We start from the raw sequence: 26,979 nt of genomic DNA, 5'->3' as shown, positions 1-26,979 counted from the left end.
GAGAGTTTTTAGGGGCTGTTAAGTCCCTCAGGGCAAGACTGCCCATGGATTTGAACTGCATACCTTTGTGTTGAGAGCACAACTCCTCACCCATTAGGCTACCAGAGCTCTGGGGGTTAAGCATATCTGGTAAATGATTTAATGACCCTTTTTGGTGAGTGGTGAGGCCTTGCACTGAAGATCCTGGTGGGAGCCACACCTGCTTGTCTCCTGGAGATTCTAGCCCCTGGGGGTGGTCCTGCTGTCACCAGGGTAGCTCTGAGTGGAGGGCCACGCTACAGCACCCAAGACATTTGGTGTGGTGGTAGCTGTGGTTTGTTTAAAAGCCACGTATAAAGACTTGTGTTTTTGTTTTAAAGTCTTTATGTGAGAGAAAAGCAACTTAGTATTTTCTCTAATTGCCAGAACCTAAGAATGAAGACCTTTTTTTTTAATAGCCCCCATGTGTTTATTCTCTTCCTGTCCCCTCACACTCCCCTCCCTCCGTCCTTCTCCTCTGCTCTTAAGAAGCTGAAGTTTGAGACCCCTTTTAGGTGGCATCCCACGGAGGAGTCACAGGTGAGCTGGGTAAGGCCAAGAGGGGGTGCTGGAGCCACTGGCCACAATCCTATCAGCTTGGAGACCTGTTGTGCAGACCGGGGAATCCCAGGGTCCAGGAGGCAAGGTGGCACTCTCCAGGTTCTGGGGTCTAATCCTGGAGGAAGAGGGCTGCTCCAAACCACTGAGGTCAGCCCAGGGCAGGCCCTTCCCCTTTGCATGTCCAGTGACTGCCTGGTCCCCAAGTGCACACACGATCATCCCCCTTTCTCCTGTCTGGTGACTGCCCAGTCTCCACCGGGATGACGGAATGGCAAAGAACATTTTGACAAAGGAGGTCAATCTGAACTGGTTTTGACAAAGACTGTGGCAATATAACAATAGAAACTGACCCTCAAGGAATGAGGCTATATGACAATAAAAACAGACTCTCAAGGAATGTGGCAAAAGCAAACTCAAGGACAAGATAAGAGATGGCCAAAGTCACCATATCCATTAGAAGGAAGCCATCATCAGCTGTTTAAATCCCACTCCCTGCGAACCAAAGATAGATACATCCTTCTATAAGGTAAGTCTGTCCTGGCCCCTTTCATAGTCTGTTATGAATGTCTAATAAACCTCAGTTTCCTTCTCTTGCTCTCAATTGGTGTCTTAGTGTTTCCGAGACAGAACTTTCTATTTCTTACGGGAAGAGGCCCCGGGACCTCCTTTGGAAATCATCCCCTTGACACAGTGACTGCCTGGTCCCCATATGCACGCATGCTCAGTGCATGCTCGGTGATTGATCCCCACGGGCACGCACCCTCACCCCCCCTTCGCCTGGCCGGTCCCCACGTGCACGCACGCCCATCCCCCTTCGCCTGTCCAGTCCCCACGTGCACGCACGCTCACCACCTTCGCCTGTCCAGTGACTGCCAGTCCCTAACTGCACACAAGCTCCTCCCCCTTCGCTGTCACATGGTGGTCCAGGGAGCAGCGCTCGTGCCGTGTTCTGATTGGCTGGAAGTTCACTCTCCCGCGGCCCGAGCGCGCTCTCGGTTTGCCACGCCAACCCTTCCGGCTCGGGACCGCCCAGGGGAGGGTCCTGGCTGAGTCGGGCGGAGCCTATCCTGACTGAGGGGAGGGGGCTGCCGGGGCGGGGGTCGGGTCTCGGCCTGAAGGGCGGTTTATGTCCAGATCTGAGGGGCCGAGGGGCAGTGCCTGATGGGGCCGGGGGACGGAGCTTAGCTAGGCCGAGGGGCGGAGCCCGTGGGACTGAAGGGTGGAACCTGGTGGGGCCGGAGGGCGGAGCTTAGCTAGGCCGAGAGGCGGAGCCCGGCGGGGCCGAGGGGAGGGACCAAGGGGCGGAGCCCTGTGGGGAGAAGGAGCCTGTCCTGGCTGGGGGCGGGGCTTACCTCGACCGAGGGGCGGAGCCCTCGGGGTCGGGGGGCGGAGCCCGGTGCGGCATAGGGGCAGAACCTGTCAGGGCTGAAGGGCGGAGCTAGGCCGAGGGGCGGAACCTGTCCTGGCCGCGGGGCCGGGGCTGGCCGGCCTTGCAGGCCGCCTTGCCCTATGGCGTGGGAGGGAGTCCCGGGCCGCGCCCCGCGAGGCCTGCCTCGGACCCGGCCAATCCCGCGCGGGCGAGTGCGCGTCCGGGGCGGCGGGGCCTCCGCCCGGGGGCGGGGGACAATGGGCCAGTTCCTGGTGCGTCACGCGGGAGTTCCTTAAAGGGGAAGTGGCGAGCCGGCCGCGGGGCGTGGGGTCTGCGGGGAGTCCCGCGCTGAGGAGCATGCCCGCGGCGCCCGCGCGACCATGCAATGGCGAGCGCTGGTCCTGGGGCTGCTGCTGCTCCGCCTGGGGCTGCACGCGGTGCTGTGGCTGGTGTGCGGACTGGGGCCCAGTGCGGGCCTGTACCAGCGCTTCCCGCTCGGCCTCGGCATCCCGCGCCTGAGTCCAGCCGGCCGGCCCGGGGACCCCGCGCAGCCCGCTCGGCCGTCCTGGCTCTCCGGGACAGCGGATCCCGCGCAGGGCGCGTGCGGCTCGGCGGCCTGGGGCGCGGTGCTGGGCTGCGGGCCCGACGAGTACGAGCGGCGCTACCGGGGCGCCTTCCCGCCGCAGCTCCGCGCGCAGATGCGGGACCTGGCGCGCAGCATGTTCGCCTTCGCCTACGATAACTACATGGCGCACGCCTTCCCCCAGGACGAGCTCAACCCCATCGACTGCCGCGGCCGGGGCCCGGACCGCGCGGACCCGTGAGTACCAACCCCCGGCCCCGCAGACCCCCCGCGGCCCACCGGCCCAGCCCCACCGTCCACCACCACCGGCCACTCCTGGCCAGGGCGCGCGTGTTTGCCACCGAGTCTCGGAAGTACAGGCCACTGGCCAACTCAGCCTGCTGGGGACACTGAGGTCTAGCGTCCAGTGTCCGGAGGGCTCCCCCGGGGAGGCTGGACCCTCTTCCGCCGCCCCCCCTCCACCCCGTATGGGAAGGGAGGTCTGGGTGTTTGGCCCAGAGACGCACTTCCAAACCTGCCCTTCCTCCCCTCCTATCAGATGGCCACACCCGGCTCCTCTCCCTGTTGGCCCGGAGGCCTTCATGGACCTAAGCACCTGTCCCCTCACCACCCTCTGCTTTTCCTGCTGAGGGCAGTTTAAGGGGGAAGGAGGGGCCTGCCCGGCCCATCTCTGGGGTCTTGACACCTGGAGCCTGGTACCATCTGAGCAGTTGCTGCTGGTCGGTCCTCTCCTTGCCCGGCTTGCTATTGTGTGTCTTGGGGTTACTGTTCTGATCCCCCAGTCCGAGGAGCCAGTCCGTAGAGCCTCCTTGGGGTCTTGTCCTCACACGGGAAAAGTGTGTGTGGGGGTCCACCTCCCATTCTAAAGAGGATGCCATGTCCTGAATGGCCTGGAAAGTTGTTGGTTTGTTTCCTCAGCCAGTTTGCATCACATTTGATTTGATGGAGGACAGGACTTTCGAAGAAGCAAGGCCAGCTGTCAGGCCGGCTCTCAGGCCAGCTCTCAGGCCAGTGGTCAGGCAGGCTGTCAGGGGGGCTCTCAGACTAGGTCTCAGGCCGGCTGTCAGGCCAGCTGTCAGGCGGGCTCTCAGGCTGGCTTGGAAGGACAGGGCAGTTCTTGCTCATCAAACTTCAAACATAGACATTTACTTGCATACTTAAGGTTTAGGAAATGATTAAACTGGGGTGGGGGGATTGAGCTTGTTGAAATTGTGTGAAATGAATGAGTTCTTTGTCTCGAGTAGCCTATGAAGCTTTATACTTATGTTTGTATTTTCTATCAGTTATTCTTTGAGAAAAAAAAATTGACATTTGGAAAAAAAATGAGTCGGCCATTCCAAACTGTAAGCAGTGAGCAGATTATTTAACTGTACTGAGCTTCATGACTGTGTATTCTCTAGTTCTTTCCAGCAGGGTTAGTGACACAGTGACCGGAGCAGTTGGAGGTTTTGGCTGCCGCAGGGCAGGGCAAGGTTTAGCTCTGTAGTTCCTGGCGTTGATGTGACTTGTAATCAACTTGACAGCACCTAATAACAATTTTTTTCTTAAAATTTTGTTCTTGAGAATATGCACTTGCAAGCCTGCAGATTGGCCTGTTTTCTGCACGCCCTTGTGACGCTGACTCCTTGGAAATTGTGTGGCTTTTACCCCTCCCTCCTATGAGCCGACCCTCATTGATGTAGGTCACTGCTGCCCGAAGTCCTCTCGTCTTGCCAGTTGCTTTTATTAATTTGATCCCATACAGATGAACAAGGCAGATTTTTTTTCCTGGTTAAGTTAACCCGTTCTGTTTTCAGAGATATTTTTGTCTTGTCATTAGGGGATCTTGAGTTGACAAGGACTCCTAGTGACCCTCTCTGCACAGTGGCTCTGAAGCATGCCCTGTCCTGAGCGATTCTCACTGTCTCTGACACACCTACCCTCATTACCCCAGTTACTGTGTCAGTCCATCTCATCCAGGACTCATGTGCCTTCCCTCTGCCCTTCCGAGCATGATGTCCTTCTCCAAAGACCAGTCCCTCCTTGCCATGTGCCCAAAGTATGTGATCGGGAGCTTCAAAATCCTTGCCTCCAAGAAGCAACCGGGTTTCATGCTCTCCAGAACAGACTTGTTTGTTCTCTTGGCAGTCTGTATAATATGTTCAAGACTCTTCTCCAGCACCACAACTCAAAAGCATCAATTCTTGTTCTGTCATCTTTGGTCGTTGTCCAGCACTCTGATGGCATAGCAAGTAATTGCAAAGACCATGGACTGGATCAGGTGCACCTTAGTCTGTAGACTGACATCATTGTGGTGGTAGAGTTATGTGCCGTCGAGTCGCCTGTGATTCATAGCGACCCTGTGTACAACAGCCCTAAACCCTGCGCTATCCTGTGCCAATCTTATTATCTCTGACACACCCACCCCCATTACCCCAGTCACTGAATCAATCCACCTCATAGTGGGGCTGTCCCTCCACCCTCCCAAGCATGATGTTCCTCTCCAAGGACTGGTTCCTCCCTTGCAACCTATCTAGAGTACATCAGATGGAGCTTCAGAATCCTTGCCTCCAAGGAGCAGCCTGGTTTAACCCACTCCACGACAAACCTGTTTGTTCTCCTAGCAGTCCAGCTCAAAGGCTCAATTCTCCTTCAAAGGCTCAATTCTCCTTCTATCATTCCTAGTCATTCATTGCCCAGCTCTCTGGCACATAGCAAGTGGTTGCAAAGACCATAGCCTGTGTTGGGCACACCTTAGTCTCCAGAGAGACATCATGGTCAGGTTTAAAAGTTCTCTCAGTGTCTCCTCCTCCCATGATTTAGATAGGCCAGAGTCTGAGAATTTGGAATCCTCTTCTGTGTCCCTCCTGCTTTTATGTGGCATCCGAGATCAGAGCTAACCAGTAATGGTCGCAGTGCATGATCTGATTCTTCTGGTCATGGCTGAAGAGGCAGCTGGACATGGAGGTGGTCAGCTGGATAGTCCTAGTGTCCCTGCATCTGATGCTCCAGTGCTGGCTGTTTGCAGGCTTTGAGGCAGCAAACGAGGAGCTGAAACAGGAGAGTTGAACATGTTAGGCCAGTTAACTGTGATGTCCGTGCAAGCATTGTGGTGTTGGAGAGGTCTGTTCTGGAGGGAGTGCAACCAACATGCTCCTTGGAGGCGAGGATGGTGACACTGTGTCACATACGTGAGGGCATGTGGTCAGGGGGACCAGCCCTTGGTAGATCCTTCTGGAAAGGTGGGGTCAGGAGAGGAAGACCCTCAACAAGGTGGCCTGACACAGTGACGGATGGTGAGAATGGTGCAAGGTGGTGCAGGGTTCATTCAGGTCTGTTGTGTGGAGGGTTGCTGTGAGCTATAGTCTATTTGACAGCACCCAACCGCCCACCACCACCTCCTAAAGCAGGAACACATCCCGGGAGGGGAGCGAGTTGGTTGTATGTAAGCAGCCTGGGCAGCTACTCTTTGTTATTGTTGCAGTGAATGTATATAACAGTGTTTGCTAATTCAGCTTTATAGACCACAGTTGATTGACGGCACCTGCCACGGTCTGCCAGCCTTCATCAGCGTGGTTTTCCATCACTGTCAATCTCGCTTTCCTTGATCTCGCTGGCTCTTCATAGTCACTGAGAGATTTTGTGCTCCAGAAGTGTTTTTGACAAAATAACCGAGGTTGTATATACTATGTATGTGTATAACCGAGTCATAATTGACTTATTTCATTCACTTTTTCTGGTTCCATCAATGCTGAAACACACATCAAGACTTTAATTTTTTTTTCTGACTGTGTAGTGTTCCACTGCCTGACTGGACACATTCTGTTTCTCTCTGCAGCTGTAGGTGTGCATTCTGGTTGCTTCCAGTTGGCTGTTGGGAAACATGCTGAATTTTGGTAGAGAAGTCTCTCCTTTCAATCTTTAGGATATATGCCTAGGAATGCAGCTCCTAGGTTTTACAATACTTCTGCTTTTAGTTTTTTGCGGAACTGCTGGTTTTCCATAATAGCTGTACCGTTTTGCATCCAGCAGTGGTTATGGGTTCCAGTCTCCCCACCTCCTCACAGGGATCTGTGCTGCTCTGTCAGTTGTTTGTTTTGCTTGTTAACGTCTCAGCTCTCTCAGGGATGTGGCACCCTCTGTGGTCTGCCTGCGGGTCCTCTCCTGTCTAGTCAAGTCCTTTGCTTTGATTAGGTTGTTTTGTGAGAAGTTGAAGTTTTGTATGTTTTTTGGTTATTAGAATCTTGTTAGATGCATAGTTTCCATAACTACTCTCCAAGGTAGCAGCTTGTCTTTTCAGTTTTTTGGTAGTGTTTGGATGAACAGAAGACATGAGGGCTCCTTTAGTTTTTTCTTTTCCTGTGTGTGCTTTTCAATATCCATTCTCGTAAGCTAGGCCTGAAACGGTACCCTCTACTCAATCTAAGAATTTATGTGGCGAGTCCAGTGTGTGTGCATGTGTGCACCCGTGTGTGTGCGTGTGTGTGGGATGTGTATGTATGTGTGTTGTGTTGTGTGTGGGGTGTGTGTAAGAGTGTGTGCATGCACGTGTGTGCATGTGTTTGGTGAGGCATGGGTGGACATGGCCTCATATCTGCGTGTGGAAATCCAGTTTCCCAGCTTCATATGTGGAGGACACTCCTCTTTGTTGAGTTGATTTAGCTCCGTTTTAAAATATCAGTTGATTGTAGGTGAGCAGGTTTCTTCCGTATAGTTCTCTGACTCCCCACTGCTGTCTGACCCTGGCATTGCAGGAGTGTCTGCATCATTTGATTCCTGTAGTTGCATAAAATTAAACCCACTATTGTAGAGTTGATTCAGACCCACGGAGACCCTCCACTGGCTTTCTGAGGCTGTGAAACTTCCCAGGGGACTGCTTTCTATGTCTCCTCCTGTGGAGAGGCTGGTGGATTTGAACCACTGACCTCTCAGAGTCAGGAACTCTCCCTTGTTCCCTTTGAACATTGCTTTTGCCATTCTTTATACAGTTGAGGCTTTTCGCTAAAGAAGGTTGTTAGAATTTGGGTCAGCGTATCACTTTGGGTGTTAAGTAGTTAACAATATTATACTTCCCAACCCATGAACATGGAACAGCTTTGCTATTTCTTTTTAAAATTTATCATTTTCACTGCATATGTTCTTCACATGTCTAGTTATTTCCCCCATAGGTTTTTTATTCTCTTTGATGCTGTTTTAAATGGAATAATTTCCCCTGTTTCCCTTTCTGATTTCTTATTGCTGTATATGTGAGAAGCTGGAATTTGTTACCCTTGTTCCTTGCAGCTGCCAGATTTTAGCTCCTCAAGGTTTCTTTGTTTAGTCTCTGGTATTTTCTACATAACGAATCATCTATGAATAGAGAGAATGAGAGATAATCTTTTCCATCTGTAGACCTTTCATTTCTTTTTTAATCTTACTATCATGACTTCTGATAGAACACTGAGGAGAACTGGTAAGAGCAGACATCCGTATCTTGTTCCTGATCCTGATTTCTAGGAAAAACCTCTTAGTCTTTTTACTTGTAATACTGGCTTTTCATTTATACTTTGAATCCTCTTGAGATTTTTCCTTCCTTTTTATCTTTAAGGTTTTCATCAAGAAAGGATATTGGAGTTTTTCTAGTGCCTTTTGCACATTCATAGACGTGATCATGTTTTATCTTTATTGATAACAGTAGGTTGTGTTAATTGATTTTCAAGATGTTTTCTTTTTCAGCAAAAAGCACTACACTTGGGAGAAAGCTCGCCTCTCCTCCACTCTCAGGAGGCTGACCCCTCTGTTCTTGGGAGGCTGTCTGGGCCAGAGCCGTTTCTTTCTGACTGAGAATGGCCTGCAGAGTGAGGTGATGAGCCTTGGGACTCTAGGGGATGAGGGCCCACCAGTTGGGTGAACTCTGTGGTCTCGGTGGCATCAGTGTGTGACACTAACCTTTATTTTAGGATCAAGTCTGTTGCCAAAAAAAGGACTGGTTTCCTTGTACAGTTGCTGTCTGTAGTTTCAAGTTAAGGTTCTTGGTACATTTTGTTGCTGCTGGACAGATTGGTATTGTGAGGATGGTGTCGGACATAATGGGGAAAGGAGCCCGTAGGAGAGTTCTGCCTGAGAAGTCGTGATAAACGTTTTGGTTAGTTATGGTGGCTTTGTGTACACCCTTGGTGTGAGCCACTTAGAAACAATGGAAAGGTTATTTTTATTTTTCTTCTTCTATTCCCCCCCCCTTTAATTTAGCTTCTTCAGGGTTTGGTAATTTCAGGGGAAAAAATTAACATACAGCTTCCGTTCTCTGAGTATAGTTACAGTCCCAATAAGTAGTTTGTAAAGCCATTCGAGAGGCTAGACTTTATGAAGAAGAATGTGGCATCAGGATTGGAGGAAGACTCATCAACAACCTGTATTATGCAGATGACACTTTGATTGCTGAAGGTGAAGAGGACTTGAAATGCTTGATGCAAAAGATCAAAGACTGCAGCCTTCACTGTGGATTCAGTCACAAACATCCAGAAAACAAAAGTTCTCACCCCTGGGTCAACAGGCAGCAGGACAGACCGAGAGAAGATTGAAGTTGTCAATGATTGCATCTTGAGTAAACCCACGAAACACTCTTGGCACCAGCTATCAGGAACTCGTGTTGCACTGGGTAAATCTGCTGTTAGGGACCTCTTCAAGATATTAAGGAGCGGTGATATCAGTTTAAAAGCTAAAGTGCTTCTAAAAAAAAAAGTTTAATGTGCATCTGATTCAGTTACTTGCATCAGTGGCTCAGGATGACGGAAGATCTATGCCTTTGAGTTGTTGGACAAGAGTACTGAATATCCCAATGGACTGCCAGAAAGAACAAACAAGCATGTCTTAGAGAAAATGCTGCCAGGATGCTGCTTGGAGGCAAGGATGTCAAAGTTTCATCTCATGTACTTAGAGCATGTTGTTGGGGGCTGCTACTCCTTGGAGAGGGACATCATGCTTGGAAAGGTGGAGACTCTGAAAGAAAGAAAGACCCTCTTGAGATGGGTGACACAGTGACTAACTGCTCTCCGGAATATCAGAGACGATGAAGGCGGCACAGGCGAGGGCCAGGCCCAGATCCATCCTTTGTGTGGTCACCTTGGGCCATCGTCACCTCAGCAGTCCCTAATGGCAAGAACAACAAAGCTGTCAGGTTTTTTGCCAAATGTGTTTTAATTATTATTATTTAAAATAATTATTTATTAATTATTGTGTTAAAAAAGTAATGCGAGTTAGTTATTGTGATAGTCTATAAAAAACCTCAAATTGGCAGCATCAGGATGGATGGTGAAGAGATTGAGATTGTACACAGCTTTAGTTTGCTTGGCTCCACAGTCAGCGCTCTTGGCACCAGTAGCCAGAAAGTCTGCTGTTAGGGACCTCTCCAAAGTGCTGAAGAGCAGTGGTGTCTCTCTGGAGACTAAGGTGCGTCTGATCCAGGCCATGGTCTTTGCAATCACTTGTTATGCATCAGAGAGTTGGACAATGACCAGGGAGGATAGAAGGAGAATTGATGCCTTTGAGCTGTGGTGCTGGAGAAGAGTATTGAGAATACCATGGACTGCTAGGAAAACAAACAGATTCATCCTGGAAGGGGTCAAACTGGGTGGCTCCTTGGAGGCAAGGATTCTGAGGCTCCGTCTAACATTCTTTGGACATGTTGTAAGGAGGGACTGGTCCTTGGAGAAGGACAATCATGCTTGGTAGAATGGAGGGACAGCGCAGGAGGGGAAGACCCTCTATGAGGTGGATTGATTCAGTGACTGCGGTATTCGGGATGGGTGTATCGGAGATGGTGCGATTGGCACAGGACAGAGCAGAGTTTAGGGCTGTTGTACGTAGGGTCGCTATGAGTCGCAAGTGACTCAACTGCACGTAACAACAACAACAACAACAAGAAGCATATGTAGTGGTCCAGTTCTTGAGGATTAGCCAGGCAGTTGAAGTTCAAGTCCACCCCAGCGTGCCTGAGAACAGGCTTGACTGGAGAGCTACCTTCGGAGGACCCTGCCCTGGAATTTAAGGGGTGGCTGAGATTAATGCGGTCCACAGCCACACAATCACAGGTTCTTTGTGTAGGGGACCTTTATGCAGGCTTCGCACTTGCCTGTCTAACTTGGTTAGGGATGGTTAACATGAAATAAGCCCAAACAATTTAAAAAAATGCAGATTACAGTGGAAAGGTAGTTTCTCTCTCTCCTAGTTTGGGCTGTGAGATAGGAAACCAGACTTGACTTTGACTCCATTTGTATGATCCAGTTTTAGAGTTTGTGATTAGTAACTATGGTTCTGACCTTGGACACAGCCATTTACTGTTTTCTTCTCAGTCATATTGTTTATGTTGAAAAAAAAGCAGGATCTCAAATTCAGCAAAGCTGTATGGCCATGAACTTGACTCCTTCCTCAGCCCTCTTGCTTGGTGTGGCTCCTTTCTTCCTTCTCCCCGGTCCTGTCCTGCATGGGATCAGGTACCTGGGTCCATCCTGTGTGGCGTGAGGGGCCCCGGTCTGTCCCACATGAGGTCAGGTGCCCAGGTGTGGCGTCAGGTGGCGGGGCTGGTGAGGCCGCAGGTTTGTGGGCCTGGTCCTTGCTGAGGTGCAACGAGGTTAGGTCCTGAGTGCTGGCCGTCGCTGTCCCTGTGGGCTCTTGACTCTGCGGGTCACTGTCCCTGCAGACTGCACTCCTCAGTGCTGGAGGACCTGTGCGGGGCACCCCAGTTCTCACTGTTTCCCTTGTTTGGTGCACTTTGGAAGTGTGGGACAGTTGGTAGGATGGAAAGTGTTGCAGTGATCTCTGCAGCTTTTCAGGGGGCTCTGTGTTTGGAAGAGGAGACCAGCAGTCATCACCAGCGTTTCTCACCGTGATTGTGTTCACGTGGACAGTGCTTGGGGAAGCCTGACTGTTCGGGGCTGTGGCAGGAAGTGGTGGGCAAACGGTGATGGTGACAGAGAGTAAGAGGAAGTGACACAGGAGAGGGAGCAGTGTGGGAGGCCATGACGCTTCCCTGGGCCTGTGCAGGTAGAGAGTGGCAGCTTGCTGGCTGAGCCCAGGTGCCCAGCACGTGGTCCCCCTCCAGGGAGGTTGAATGGTCAGCCTTTGGCTGGGGGCCAGCCTGCCCAGTCCCCGTCTTTGCTAGTCTGCACACCCTGGCCCCAGGAGCCACAGCTCCAGCCCCTGCTTTAGGGAGAACCGCGAAACGGAAGCAGCAGCTGCGATTTTTGGCTGACGACCGTTGACTCCCCAGCGGACACCGAAGTGACAGGTCCAGCTGCCCTCTAGACGGTTGGCTCTAACCCCAGCCTGCAGGCCAAGCCTCTGCTGGGACTCAGTGGCCCCCACAGCGACAGAAGCCTCTGAGTGCAGGCCACGTCAGATGGGAATGAAGGGCAGGTGCCAGGGGTGACCCTCGAGGACCCCTGTGCTGCCCTCCAGGAGCGGGGCTCACAGGGCACTGACCCAGGGCTGTGCTCCCCCCCCCCCGCCACCCGGCAGTAGTGTGATGTGGAGATGTTCCGAGGTGCGCCGTGCTTGCTGGGAAGAAAGCAGCCTTCCATCTTCATGGCTGACGACCAGCTGTGGAGCAGCTGCTTGTTTCTAGTTCTTATCAGCATCTGGCCGTGTTTTCCGGGGTTGTAGGCACCGAGCAGAGGAGTCGTCAGAGGCCCCAGAACCTCGGGGGCCATCTGGCTCTTGGGGTGTTTGGCTGTCTGCCCTTCCAGATGGCTCTGTCTGTTGTGTTAGCCACTTTTCTAGAGTTAGAAAATGTCAGCGAGCCAACAGCTTTACCCTCGCTATACTCCTGAAGTCATCTGTGCACCCCCCAGGTCATCAGTGAACCCCCCGCTAATCGGTGCACCCCGCGGGTCATCGTTGACCCCCGGTCATCAGTGCACCCCTCCCCCAGTCGTCAGTGAACCCCTGGGTCATCAGTGACCCCCTCCGGGTCATCAGTGACCCCCCGTGGGTCATCAGTGACCCCCGTGGGTCATCAGTGAACCCCCCGGTCATCAGTGAACCCCCCGGTCATCAGTGAACCCCCCGGTCATAAGTGCGCCCCGTGGGTCGTTGGACCCCCGTGTCATCAGTGAACCCCCAGGTCATCAGTGACCCCCCCTGTGGGTCATCAGTGCACCCCATGGGTCGTCGGTGCACCCCTCCCCCAGTCGTCAGTGAACCCCCGGGTCATCGGTGAACCCCTCGGTCATAAGTGCACCCCGCAGGTCGTCTGTGCACTCCCCTGGGTCATCAGTGACCCCCCTGGGTCATCATTGACCCCCCCCCAGGTCATCAGTGAACCCCCTGGGTCATCGGTGAACCCCTCGGTCATTGTTGTACCCCCCCGGGTCATCAGTGACCCCCTCCGCATCATCAGTGACCCCCGGGGTCAGAGAGGCCAGTGGCGAGATGCTCCGACTGAAGGTGTGTCTTTACGCACAGTTTCCTGGACTGTGCAGTCTGTCCATCTGGAGCAGGTCACTCTAGGGCAGCTGCTGTTTGCTCCTGGGTCAGAGCTTTCTGAAGCTGGATGGCATCAGAGAGTCCCTGATGCTGCTTAAGGCCTGTCTCAGGCAGTGCCCTTCCGCAGGCAGGAGGGAGTCTGTCTGTGACTCTGTTATCACCGCCGCTGTCCGAGCTGTCACATCAGTTAGGAGGATCCTGGTGTACTGTCCTCTCCCACGGGTCCCCAGACACATCAGAGTGACCAGCAGCTATTGTTTCTGATGGATGTCTAGTTCAGCTTGCTTTTCTTCTCAACAGGTACATTTTATTTAAAAAGAAACTGCCTCTGTTTAACTTGAATGTTTAATTTCTCGTTCAGTTCCAATCTGAATATCAATGATGTGCTTGGAAACTACTCACTGACTCTCATCGACGCCCTGGACACACTGGCAGTAAGTGTTCAGTCTCCCTTGTGTTTTTGTTATTAATTAAAGTGAGAGGGTTAGGAGTGAGATCCCCAGAGTTCCCCGGAGAACCTGCTCCTTGAATCTGTTGACAGCGTTGCTTATTCTAACTATGCTTTCACTCACTTTGGTGGCCAGTGTCTGTCTGGGTGGTGACTGAGGCCCCAAGATATGAGCCTATCAGGAGTAGCACCTCTTCCTGACTAGAGGGTGTTGAGGGGTGGGACCATGGCCAGGAGCGGAGTCTCTCTTGCTCTCAGAGGAGCCTAGTCTAGTCAACCTGAGATGTGGTCCCTGTCAGTCCAGAGGATGAGTACAGATGGGGTGCCCAGTCAGACTTGGTCAGTGTGGAGCGAGTGTCACTACCAAGCCAATGCCCAAGGATGACGCGCTATCCAAAGGGTGCACTGCTCCACCTGTGTCCATGCAGGTGCCGGGCAAGGGTGCCCAGGAAGAGGGAAGGCCCCGGTCAGAGGTGCTGACCCCACTAACCCGGGGCTGACCGCGGGCCAGGCACACACAGTCCACAGGCTCCCAGACAAAAGCTGTGTGTAGGCAAGGACCCAGCCACAGGTGTCTCCAGTCCGTGGCGGTGACCACAGGTCAGATGTGTGAAGCCCATGGCTTCTGGAACGATACGCCCAGAGTTTCACATTCAGCGTGCGTTGTGTGTGTGACCGCAGGTCCACCTGGGCCTCGGCCACTTCCCTTACTGTGATGGATGTAAGAAGCCTTTAATCCTTCTCTGACTGCGTCATCAGGTTGGAGTATCCATCGAGAAGTCCCACGTTATATGACACATGTGCTGAGGAACACAGTTCAGTCTGTGAGGGGCAGGCCAGCTTCTGAAGGCCTTCCAGCTGTGTCTGTAAATCTCCGGAATAGTGGTGATCTCACAGCCTCTCTGCTCTCCTTCATTGTCAGGCAAGCTGTTACTGTTAGGAAGTTCTTACAGTAGTCTAGCCTACATCCTACCTTCATCTTTTCTCTTGGAGGAGTTTGAAGTGGCAGTCAGGGCTCGGGTGGGGTACTGCAGTCCACTTCTGTCTTCCTCGTAGCAGAATAGCTGGTACCACTGAAGAGCTTATAATGGCTGCACATTCTTATTGTAGAGTAGGCCGCAGAGGTGCGCCTGGAGCCTTGGCTAGTGGGGAACGCAGGGCGTCCAGGGTGTGCCTTGGCCAGCCCTGCCAGCTGGACCAGCCCTGACAGCTGTGACCACACTTCCTAGCTTCTCCACTTTGCCTTCAGACGTTCCTGCCGCTTTGGCTCTGCCATCCACCACCCCTGAGCCAAGTGTGTCCAGCTGAGGAGGGTCATTCCAGTCAGAACTCCCTGTGAGGACAGCAGCGCTGGCTGAGGTGGCTGTGCTGTGGCGGCCTCTGACCCACCAGCTTCTTCAGGAAGGGCGTTCTTAGCAGCACCAGCTGCCTGAGGCGGATTCCAGGCAGAGGTCAGACAGGCCTCCTTCCAACCTTTGCCCAGCCCTGACACTAGTCTCTGCATGTTTCTGTCTCTCCTGGGTTCAAGAATCTGTAGCCTGGGCCATGTGGAACTCGCGGACGGCAGTCAGGAGGATGGGGTTGTTCAGGCAGCAGCACACTAGGCCGCAGCGTTAGAAACGACGCAGGATACTCTTTGGCAGCACGGCCTCTTCTCAGTTGTGTCCACAGGCAGGCCTCTCTCTGACCCTTGGCCTCATGGCCTGGACTCTACACTGCGTGAGCAAATAGTGCCGAGTTCTTTAGCTCTGGGGGTGAGTTCCTGAGTGTGCACTCCGTCAGGCCTCGGACCAGAGTGCTCAGTCCCCTTGCCCGTGGGCCAGGAGCACCCCAGGCGGCCTGTCTCCGGCCAGCCTCTTGATCCTGCTTCTTCACACGTCTCCTCGTGGTGTCCAGTGTAATGGCTCTGCCCTCTGGAGCCAGGCTTGCAGGTCCACAGGGTCCACACCACTCCCAGGTCTTGTTGTTGTTGTTGTTGTTGTTGTCGTTAGTGGTGCCCCAATTGGCCTTCTTGGATTGATTCTGTCTCCTTTTATCTTTTGTGATAAAGTATGAGTCAAGTGAAGGGCAACATCTGCCCCGATCTGCCTCGTTAACTTAATAGCCAGCTCCTCCCAAATGGGACCGTAAGCCAGGGTGCAGACCGACCCAGGACAGCCTGTAGCCAGCCCTCCGGGGGGTTTTCAGAGGCGGCAGATCTCACTGGGGAGACGACTCACCTCTCCTTGAAGGGCACCTGGCAGGTTTGAACTGCCGTCACGGATCGGGAGCAGGGCTCCCTGCCTGGAGGCTCTGGTTTACATCACGGCACCAGCCGGAGGTCTTGGCTACCTTCTCTCTTGCTGAGATTTTGAACAGGCTCTCACCGATAGGTTGCAAAAATAGTCATAAAATGGTAGTCCTGTGACCTTCGGGTGTGATTTACAGCTTTGTTGTGTAACCATTTTGAAGAGAGAACCAGAAGCCGGCACAGGATTGTGGCTCCTTGTCTTGACGCTTCCGAGAGAGAGCCACGTGGGGTGGGGGCCTGCAGGACGCGCTTCTCACGTCTCCGCATCACACAGAGCGCCAGGCGCCATTGCAGCTCAGGCCTCAGACCTCCTGCCCTTCGGTCCTTCTCCCGGGGGACAGTGTAGTGGGGACCGTGGACCGGGACAGTGGGGGGTTTACCCACTAGCGGCCTCCCGCGTGATTTACAGCCCTGTAAAGGAGGGTCAGTCAGAACTGACTCGGCCGCTCGGGGTTTGGTCCTTTATAGGAGAGGGGGGCATCGTACAAAGTGTTCACACACCAAACAGAGGACCGACTCTCCTGTTGGACCACTTCTTAGAATGGCTTCCCCGGAAGCTGACCCAGCTCCCCGCGGAGGGGAAGGCTGCCTGGCCCTCCCTCTGTGGGGTGTCTGAGGCCTTTGGGGGAGGAGTTGCAGAGGAGACCTTCAGCCTCGACACCTTACACACAGAACCACCAGGGCCCCTGACGAAGGACAGTCTCCCTAAAGACAGGAAGACGCAGAGGGAGCATGAGTGGACATCGGAATTACGGGGGGAAGGGGAAGTGGGGTTCCATGTGGGGATGAGATTAACCTTAGAGGACAAAATGGGTGTGAATAGCCAAACCTTCGCTCAATTTATACCCACACATAAAATTCTTTATCTTTTTCAGAAAAGTTAGTGTTTGACAGGAGCCAGGAGGAATCAGCAGGGACTATTAAAGGGCTTTCTTTTTGAAAGGACAAAAATGCCCTAAAATTAGATTATGAGGCTACTTCCATGAGCCTCCAATAACACGAAGGACAGTGAGTTGTAGTGCTGCGTGGGTGTGTGAAACTGTCTGTCAGTATAAGCGTTCGCAGCATGCCCAGGGCTGGCCGTCTCTGTGCCGGGTGTGCCTCTGCCGTGAATTTGAGAGTGGGTCTCGGAGCCTGACCCTCCTGTTTGCTCTGCGGTTTAGACGTCTGAGGCAGGCAGCACGCTCAGGCAGGGCTCCAGGGGTTTCTGGTCTGCTGGAGACTCAGTTTTTGATGTTGGGTTTCACCTTCCCAGAGTTTTGAGGCCTTGAACCTTTGGTGTTGACAGGAGCGGTGATGGCGAGGAGGGGAGCGTGGTGGGCGGCGGTGGGCGGGCAGTGCCAGCTCACGGCTTGGCCGTGTAGAGTGGATGCTGAGCTGGCTCAAGTGGTCGGCCTGGGCTTGCCACCTGCTTGGGCTGCAGTCTGAGAAACAGCTGTGTTCCGTGTCTTTGCTGCTTCTCAGTGGCAGAACCAGATGAGGCCCCCACAGATCACGCAGGCCCAGAGCCTGGTTTCGAGGTGCTGTAATGGTTTGTCTTCCTCTTTTCACAGATAATGGGGAATTCCTCTGAGTTCCGGAAAGCGGTCAAGTTAGTCATCAACACGGTTTCATTTGACAAAGATTCCACCGTCCAAGTCTTTGAGGCTACAATAAGGTAAAACAGGATGTGAGACGGATTGAAGGCCCATGTGTGTGTGTGTGTGTGTGAGAGAGAGAGAGAGAGACAGAGGCAGAGAGAGAGAATGAAAGCGAGATCACACATTCCAGGGTCCCACAGTCAGCTTTCGGTGCCGTGTGGGCACCATGGCCGTGCCTCATTCATGTTCATATTTATCAGAACTGCAGAACTGGAACGATTGGTGTGACAGGGTCACTGCACTACACAGGACTGTGGGTCTGTGCTTTAATGGCGGTGTAGAATTGGCATCCCTTTCACGACTGGCGGTGGATTTCTGTCTGACTGGTCCTTCCTTCCCTGTGTCCTTGGAACACCCTCCGCTTTTCTGGAGGAAGTGAGTTTCTTGCCACTCCTGCCACCTGCACTTCTTTCACACTGGGGGTCATTCCTTCATGGGATCCGTCTCTCGAATCTCTGATGTGGTCACTCTCAGCCTCACTGGCCTGCATTGGACTAACTCATGACTGACCCTCTAGTGGATTTTCAGAGGCCGTAAGTCAGACAGGATCTTCCAAGGAGCAGCTCCTGGATTCGAACCACTTGCTACTGGGTTTGCAGCACAGCACTTTACCATTAGGCTTCCAGACATGCTTGTTTTTATAACTTAGTATATTGTGACTATTTTTCCATTTCACTAAAACATTTTGAAAATTGTTCTAATTACATGATTTCTAATTTAGAAATATAAAATGTATTTAAACCTGATCATGATTGGCTGTGTTCTGACATTGTGACCATCCCCTGCAGATGGCTGCAGTGGCCAGGTCTCTGTTTAGATCTGGGGTGCTGGCCCCCATTGGCGTCTTTAACAAGGCTGTGCGCTGTCAGAACCCTCAGACGCTCCCGCTCTTCGGGGATGAGCAGCTTGGCCTTTACTTGTTTCTTGTTCTTTATCTGTTTTTGCACAGAAGGTAAATAAAGCACAAGTTCTAACTAGATCCCGCTCTGGTAGGAATGCATCCTTTGGGGAGGTGTTTGCGGTCCACAAGCATAAGTGACAATTTGAAGTGTGCTTATTCTTGGTGGCCTTTCCTTCTTGTGGTGATGCTGCTATCTGAGAACTGCCGGTGTATCATGAGGACCAGGGGGGCCCTGACCCTCAGGAACAACGACGTCCTTTGTCATGAATGGGGTGGAACACGCTTACATCAAGCCTGGTTCTTACTGCTTTATTCTGTCCACAGGGTCCTGGGAAGCCTCCTCTCTGCCCACAGGATAATAACCGATTCGAGTCAGCCCTTCGGGGACATGACCATCGAGGACTACGATGACGAGCTGCTGCACATGGCCCACGACCTGGCCGTGCGCCTCCTCCCGGCCTTTGAGAACACCAAGACGGGCATTCCCTACCCGCGGGTGTGTGGACACTTCTCCCAGCTCTCTGGGCTGAAATGCTGTTGACGTGTCTGTTTGGGGAGAGGATTGAACCAGGGTGGCTGGGGGAGCTTGCTCTGAGGGCATCGAGCCCTGTGTGTGATTGTGATCTTGCCTCATTTTCTGACCACTTACTGTGTGCTGAGCTTGAATTGACTTTGCACGTGTACTTCTGCTGAGGGGTCTCTGCCTGTTCCCAGACTTCTCGTCTGTTTTCTGTATCCCAGCTACAAAATCATCTCGGGTTTTGGTTTCCTCTTGACTTGGGTGTGTTTATGCAGAGACGCCGTTACCACACGTGCGCACACACCCATGTGGACTGGGGGAGCCCAGTGCATGGTTCTTTTCATTTCTTCACGAGGTTCGTGCAGACAAAGCTGCTATCCCTGGCTAGGGAGCTGTGAGTGAGGGGCCAACATCTGGAGTGAGATAAGCCCTGTGGCCCCAGAGTGCTCAACTGGAACCTCCAGGGACTGAAGCAGGAGTGCTGGTGCTGTGAGGTGTTGTCACCGGGCCACCTCCCCTGCCCTGTCTCGGGCTGATCTGCACGCCAGACACCCGTGAACCTGGAGATGGTGCTTGACTTCTGCCTGTCACTCTCAGACTTGTGTCTCTGCAGCCCCGAAGCCTACAGCTTGTGGAGCCATGAAGCCTGTTCTTGGGACAGACAGGGCTCTGGTGCCCACAGCCAGCAGTGTGTGGCTGTGACTTCAGCTCCTCTGGCTGTCGGGGGGAAGGCTGTGCAGAGAGCGGGCTCCTACTGGAGGGCTCCTAGTAGAGGGCGGTGGCAGGGCCTGCTGCTCTGTGGACTCCTGGAGTTTCATCGGGAAACCTTTGTCTCTTCCCTTCTGTCTGCAGGTGAACTTGAAGACAGGCGTTCCTCCAGACAGCAACAACGAGACGTGCACAGCGGGCGCGGGGTCCCTGCTGTTGGAGTTTGGCATTCTGAGCCGGCTGCTGGGGGATTCCACGTTTGAGTGGGTGGCCCGACGGGCAGTCAAGGCCCTATGGAACCTGAGGAGCAACGATACGGGACTGCTAGGTGTGGCCTCTGGGCACAGGGTCTCTCAGGCATGGGGCTTCTCGGGCATGGGGACCCTGTGCACACGGCACGGACTGCTGGGTGTGGCCTCTGGGCACGGGGACCGTGTGCACACTGGGACCAGGAATGGCTGCCCCAGTAGCTTTCTCTCTTAAGTGCCAGCGAGTTGACGATGCCTCCTAGTGACCCTGTGAACAGTGTGGGAACCTTGTGCCGTCCTCTGCTGTACTTGAGCCCATTGATACAGTTAGGTGTTAGCCCATCTGACTGAGTCGTCCTCTCTTCCTGTGACTTTCCACCTTTCCCAGTAGGACATCTTTTTCCAAGGACTCACCCATTTTGACAGCACACCCACAGCATGTGGGATAGATGAGGTTTCGCTGTTCAGACCTCTCAGGAACGGCCTGGCTGCACTTTCTCCAGCACAGACCTGTGTGTTGTTCAGGCCACAGGCTGCTCCGTGCTCTTCTCTACCCCATAGCTCAGACATCGGAAACCCAGATCATATCTATACTAGGGGATGAGTTCCTCTGCTTAAGAACTTTTCCTCAAGATGTTATTAAAAATTATTATGGAAAGTTTAAAATATATAAAACTAGAGACAAATTGCAAGAATTATGAACAGTGAACCATCCCCTATGGACTTGTCACTCATCAACGGTCCTTGTCAGTATCTTGTTACCTTAAGGTGCTATTTGTTAAGACACAACTTGTAGAATTTTAAAAAACATTGGTGGAAATTTACAGAATAATTTTGCCATTCAATAATTAATATATTTGGCAGTTATAGAAATTGAAGTTTTTAATACAAAGATTTGCAAAATTGAAGGAACATTTTGACTAAAGAGTCTTAAGTGTGACGTCTTAAGTCTGAAGCTAAGAAGCCCTCCCAGAATTCTTGTACCAGATCATAGGGACGTTGACCTCAGACAGAGGCTAGCACTGAGCTGATGGACACTGTGGCCAAGGCTGGAAAAACACTGAGGAAGGTTAGCGGTTTACCCTAAATAGTGCTCCCTAAATAGTTTGCTCCCAAACGGAGTGCTTCACGGGAGCACTTTCCTAGGGTGAAACGGCATTGCTGGTTTATCCAGACCAGTGGCAGACTTTAGAAGACTAGAGTTTCTTCAAGTGCCAAGGTTTGAAGGAACATCGAGGGCCAGCTGGGTTCTAAAACAGTTAACAGCCTGCCATGCCTCCGACCGGCTCCTGCTTCACGTCTCGTTTGCTACTGACCAGTGCTTCCTAGTTGGCTTTTGGTGGTCACTTGACTCGTCCAGTTTAGACTTACAGGTTATTGTAAAAGTCCAGCTTCCTAAAGGGGATGTTGGATTCATTAAAATCTGAAATTTATGTTCCTCTTCCATAGGCCCTTGCAACAATTGTACTATACAGAAAAAATTCACTCTGCCTTACACTTGACAGGTTACGCAAGATTCAAACTGTTGACTTATCTTCATAGTTTATCTTTAAAAGCTATATGATTGTTCACTAATGATTTTTCTGCCATTAGGCACTTGGATTATTTAGGGATCTTGACGTTTTGTAGATACGTCTCTGAGGGGCACTGGAAGTCTTTCAGCTTTCTCTCTTTTGGTGTTGAAAGTGCACACAGTGAAGCAGATGTCCATTCAGCTGTCCTCTGTCCGCGTTGGTTACGTGGAGGGCGTTCTCTGAGTTGTGCGGACATTCTCCCCTTCTCTGGGTCGTTTCTCCCCTGTTAGTGTAACTTTGCTGGTGTAGACCATCAGGAGCGACGCTGCCAACCCAAAGGCAGTTCAGTCCTCCAGCTGCTCCTTGGGAGAAAGATGGACAGTCTCCTGTGGGACTTAGAGCCTCCGAAAGTCCACCACCGTCGGCTCTGACTTAGTGGCAGTGACTGTTTTACAATAAGTAACCACAATTCTGCTCTAAGGCTTAGATTGTTGTCAATTTTACCCCATATAGATAGTCCTTACATAGCACAATGCCAGATTTTGTTTACTTGTTAAGCTAAACTCTTGCTCAGTTTAAAGTGACTTTAGGGAGTGTTGGTTTAAAGTTTAAAGACTCGTAGGCAGTTGTCTAAGGAGCTTATCCAGCCTTGTGATTTCAGAAAGTCTGGATCCCTTAAGAGTTTCAAATTCTGTTCTGTGTTTTGTGGCTCTGTAGATTTTTATTATTATTTAGAACAGGATAGTTTGAGTGAAAGGCTGCGGACACTCTTAGCTTTTGAGCTGTTTTGCAAATCAGGGAAAGCTAGACAGCATCCTTATTTTTAATTCTGGGTTAAGTGCTTACCCCCATTTTTATGTAGCGTCGACTCTCCAGACTACCTCTGCTCCCAGTAGGATGACGGGAAGTGTGAGGGCCTGGCCTTGGCGCATTCGCTCCCCGCCAAGGTTGACCAGGGCAGCTGGGAGCTGAAGGGCCATGTTTGTCTTTGCAGGCAATGTTGTCAACATTCAGACGGGCCAGTGGGTTGGCACGCAGAGTGGCTTGGGTGCCGGCCTGGACTCCTTCTATGAATACCTCTTGAAATCTTACATTCTCTTTGGAGAGAAAGAAGACCTAGAAATGTTTAATGCTGCGTACAAGAGCATCCAAAACCATTTAAGAAGAGGGTATGAATCCTTTATGTTGGTTATGCTGCCTCATGAGCAAACAGCACATCCTAAAAGGGTCTGGGTTTCCACCAGACGTGTGCGTTTCTGTTCCTGTCTGCCCTCCTCTCCCCACTTCCTCTCTGCTACTTGTTGGTCATTTGGGGGTGAAGGGGTGTGTACCTAGCGCTGCAGCAGATCACTCTACAGCGTGGTGGCTGGAAGCACCAGGAGTTTCCCTCGCGTGGGCTCTGAGAGTGCAGCTTGCTTTCCCCTTAGGAGGGTTGCAGGGGAGAGGGTGGGAGTGGCCCTTAGAGTCACGTGGTTGCTGGCTGGGCCCACCGCAAGGTTTGAGCTGAGCTGAGCTGAGGGCCCACTTTGGCTCCGTGGGGGTGAGCAGAACTCGGGTGGCGCAGCACGTGTGCTGTTAACCCAGCAGGGGCCATTTACCTCAGGGGGTTGAGCTTGCAGCTTTGAGGACAAGAGGGCAGTGTCCAGGTAGAGATGGAGGGTGCTGCGAGTGGGACTGACTGAGAGACAGTGAGTTCTGGGTTTTTTTTCTGTTCAACCCTGGCTGCTGGCTGGGATCTCAGTTCTCTGCCACCTCAGCCTCTTAGCAGGCAGCTCCTGGCAGCGGGCTTTGCCCAGGGTATGTGAGCTGACGGAGCAAAGTGGGAGAGACGCAGCCAGCCTCATGTGCTCCCTGGTGAATCTTGCTGCATTCTGCCTGGTCCCACTGACCAGCCCTGCACAGTGCGTGTGGGAGGGGGCAGCCTGCCCCTGGGTACCAGCGCAGTGGGGATCCCACTGGGATGACGCGGAGAATGCAGCAGGCATTGGCTGGCCCACTCGGATTCTTTGTCTTTCCAGAGAATTGTTGGATGGGCTTGATACCGGATGAAAGGAAGGGCAGTTAGCACATCTTTCCCCAAAGTGTTTCTGGAAACAGTCTCGGTTACTGTCCCTCAGTTGTGCGTTCAGAATTGTGGGCGAGTGGCGGACGGGGCATCAGTGGCTTCAGTGCCGTGTCCTCTCCAGCTCCTTTACACCCTGTGTGATGCAGACACGTTCAGGCTGCAGACCTGGTCCCGCGTCCCCATTGCAGGAGTCACTTGTGTGACTGGTGTTGGAGTAGGAGATGGTTTGCCTAGGGTCAGGCATTTTTGCCCCAGTCTACAGTGAGTACTGACCCCTGAGGGTCTTGTGGTGCCTCCTTTGGCCCGGGTTTAGAGCCTTGAGGGAAAGACTCATCCTGCTACAGAAATCAGCAGGCCCACATGCGCCCTGTCATGTGACTGTGCGCCTAAGCTTGAGGGTCCCTGTGCCTCTTCTAGAAAACAGTGCCCTTGCTGAGGAGCTGAGTGTGGTCTGTGGGACTGGCTGTGTGGGTGTGTCACCTGCAGGCGTCGGCAGGCGTGGGCACACCACACAGTGAAGAGCCTAGGTCGCCCTGTCCCAGTCCAGGGCTGCCGTAGGGAGGGAGCTAGGTGATGCCCGGGTTCCTGGCCGGGGCAGCATCTTCAGGTTTCTTCACCTTGAATGCTCTGCTTGGTTTTGTAGTCGGGAGGCCTGTAACGAAGGAGAGGGCGACCCCCCGCTGTACGTCAATGTGAACATGTTTAGTGGGCAGCTCATCAACACCTGGATTGACTCTCTGCAGGCCTTCTTCCCCGGACTGCAGGTACTTGGGGCGTGTGTATGAAGGCGCCCTGGGGTGTGTAGACCTTACCTGGACTGCAGGTACTTGGGGCGTGTGTATGAAGGTGCCCTGGGGTGTGTAGACCTTACCCGGACTGCAGGTACTTGGGGCGTGTGTCTGAAGGTGCCCTGGGGTGTGCTGGTGGTGTACCTGGTCATTCAGGCCGGTGGTGTGCACCTGCTGGCTTCTCTGCATGACAGTTGAGGCCTTGTGCCCCTGCAGTAATTTTCAGCCTTAGAAACCCTTCAGGGTGGTTCAGTTCGGTCCCACAGGGTCCCTGCTAGTTGGCAACCCTCTTGACAGGTTAGGTTTTCGTTTTTGGAGTTGACTGAGTAAAGAGCTCCTGAAGGGTGCCTGTAGGAACACACTAATGGAAAGAGCGGAGGTTTGAGCCTCTCCAGAGGAACCCTGTTGGACAGGCCTGGCGATCCCCCTTGTGGCACCAGCGGGGCCCGTCCTGTTCCAGCCCCCGGTCGGCGCTGGCTCTGAAGCAGTTGGCTGAAAAACATGTTCGCATTGAATGGACCCCGCTTCTCCTGGGTGCCCACGTATGTGGTCCTGTCACCGAATCTGTGCACCTGACTTTCCACATTAGTGGCCCTGGCCCCCTCTGTGGTCAGGCCCTTGAACCTGTTTGAAGACAGTGTCCTATGACCAGGAGGACTTAGTGCTGAGGAAAGGGTGTAAAGTATCTGATAAGTAGCTTTTGCATTGATTATGTGTTGAAATGATAGCACTTTAGATATGTTAGTTTAAACAAAACCAGTGGAGTGGGGGTTTTTTCATTGATTTTTGCGTGACTGTTAGAGAATGTCAAGCTGCATTTGTGTCTGAGCCTTGTGCTCTTGTAACACCTGTCTATGTGAGATCAGATTGACAACAGTCCAGCTGAAAAGATTGGGGGTGGTCACTTGATGCTGATTGGAGGAGGAGCAGTTTAGAAAGGGAGGCGAGGACCCGCACACGTAAAGGGCGTCTCTGGTCACCGAATGGAACGCATGCAGACTGAGCGATTGGTGGACATTTTCTATGTGTATTTTCAACACCAAAAAAAAAAAAATATACAGACCAAGTGAAAATGTTGTAGGGAAATAGAAAAAGTTAAACATCTGTGGTGTTGAGCATGTGTCTGTTGAAAACCTGTGGTTTGCACATTGAAATGATTTCAAACACCCACCTGTTGTAACAGCAGCCAGCTCGACAGCCTGTCCCTTCAGCTCCCTGACATCCTGTAGCTGAGTTCTAGTGGAGTTTGCCAGCAGAGCAGATGGAATCAGGAAGGAGCCTTGGTGGGGGTATGAATGTGGGGCCCCCAGTCATTCATTCGCTTCTGCTGAGTTAGAGGTCAACAGCACAGCTTCCTCCATGACTCTCTTTGTAAATTAATTCCTAGATATTAAACAGATCCTCTCTGGGTAAGTGCTAACTGACGTTAGAGTGGCATGGGTGGCGCTTGGATGGTCCACCTCTGAGCCATCTCTCAGGTGTCTGTGTCCATCACTTCTTCTCCGATGGAGCTGACTGCTTCCTGGCCCTAAATTTGGCCTCATCCATTTGCCTGGCTCATGTTCAAGGGATTGAGTCTCCCCTACAGCTCGTAGGTCAGATGAGGGTAAAGCCAGCGGGTCGCCACGAGGCCCCAGGCTGGCCCCCTGGGTGCTTGTCCTAATGTGCTGCTGTGTCCACCCAGGTCCTCAGTGGGGATGTGGAGGACGCCATCTGCCTGCATGCCTTCTACTACGCCATATGGAAGCGCTATGGAGCCCTCCCCGAGCGGTACAACTGGCAGCTCCAGGCCCCCGATGTGCTCTTCTACCCCCTGAGACCAGAGCTGGTGGAGTCCACGTATCTGCTGTATCAGGTACTTGTCCGTCAAGCTCAGGTGTCAGCGTACGGACAGCCCAGCAAGCCTCTTCATGAACACGTGCCCATCAGGTGGCCTTCCCACTCATCCAGTGTTCCTCCGGTCCTGCAGGACATCAGGCTCTGGTCAGGCCCTGGTTTTGAACCCATTTTTAGCCCAGTTTTTCCGAAACTCAGAAGAGGCTTTGTAATAGGGCTGTTTCTCAAGTCCTTGCCTATTCAAGAGCAGAGTCAGCATCCAGATTGACTGTGTCAGGAACCCTTCTCTGGGGGAGTTCTGTGCCATAGACTGTGAAAACCTTTTCTGTTGTTGATTGCCTTTGAGTGGACCATGACTCATAGCACCCTACAAACAAAAGGCCTGAAGCCCCTTTACAATTATTGACATTTATCAACATTCATAGAGTTTCTGGAGGCAAGTTGTTTAGGAAGTGGATGCCACTTTCTAGGTATTCCTTTATTCAGACAGAAAACCAAATTCTTTTTCTCGGAAGTTATGTGGCTTTTTTTTTAAGTTCATTTTTGATTAATACTTATAAAACCATACACTGTTCATCTTTGGAGTCAGTGTGAGAAAGAATGCTGCTGTGACAGCTGCCTTCCCTGCGTTGAAGGCCGATCTTGGCACTTCTGTCCACACGCTGGGTGCTCTGTTGGCCTGGCCTGTCGGGGACGGAGCTGCCAACCCAAAGGTGATAGCTCGGAGGAGGTTCGCATCCACCAGCTGCTCTGTGGAGAAAGAAGAGCAGTCTCCTTCTGTGTAATTTCGCTGTGGAGGTCAGCTGTGGGCCACTATGACGCCATGGTACGAAACGGGAGTCTTGAGTACAGACTGGACTCGCTGGTGGAGCGGCCGCATCTCTCCGGGCGGCCGTCCCACAGCTGGCTTGTGTGGCCCACCGTGAGGCCAGGGGCAGGAGGCTTCCCTGGGTGGCCTCACAGGCTGGGGGCAGGAGACCCCCCAGGAGACCTCACAGGCTGGGGGCAGGAGACCCCCCAGGAGACCTCACAGGCTGGGGGCAGGAGACC

General features: G+C 52.6%; 1 protein-coding gene across 1 annotated transcript in view; it reads left to right on the top strand.

Annotated features, from left to right (window-relative positions):
* Positions 1-2,310: 2,310 nt before the first annotated feature.
* Positions 2,311-26,979, top strand: part of EDEM1 (ER degradation enhancer, mannosidase alpha-like 1) — a 29,722-nt gene continuing 5,053 nt past the window's right edge. The window contains exons 1-8 of the mRNA XM_006897078.1: positions 2,311-2,768; positions 13,333-13,405; positions 17,263-17,366; positions 18,575-18,746; positions 19,623-19,806; positions 22,235-22,409; positions 23,949-24,069; positions 25,778-25,948. Of these exons, the coding sequence (XP_006897140.1) occupies positions 2,329-2,768; positions 13,333-13,405; positions 17,263-17,366; positions 18,575-18,746; positions 19,623-19,806; positions 22,235-22,409; positions 23,949-24,069; positions 25,778-25,948 (1,440 nt within the window). The 5' untranslated portion in view covers positions 2,311-2,328. The remainder of the gene's footprint in view (positions 2,769-13,332; positions 13,406-17,262; positions 17,367-18,574; positions 18,747-19,622; positions 19,807-22,234; positions 22,410-23,948; positions 24,070-25,777; positions 25,949-26,979) is intronic.

This window comes from Elephantulus edwardii, unplaced genomic scaffold (assembly GCF_000299155.1).
Source record: "Elephantulus edwardii isolate Elephantulus edwardi_28Jun2011 unplaced genomic scaffold, EleEdw1.0 scaffold00200, whole genome shotgun sequence".
Lineage (NCBI taxonomy): Eukaryota > Metazoa > Chordata > Mammalia > Macroscelidea > Macroscelididae > Elephantulus > Elephantulus edwardii.
The sequence above is the reverse complement of the archived record's forward strand: the minus strand, read 5'-3'. Positions and strand labels throughout refer to the sequence as shown.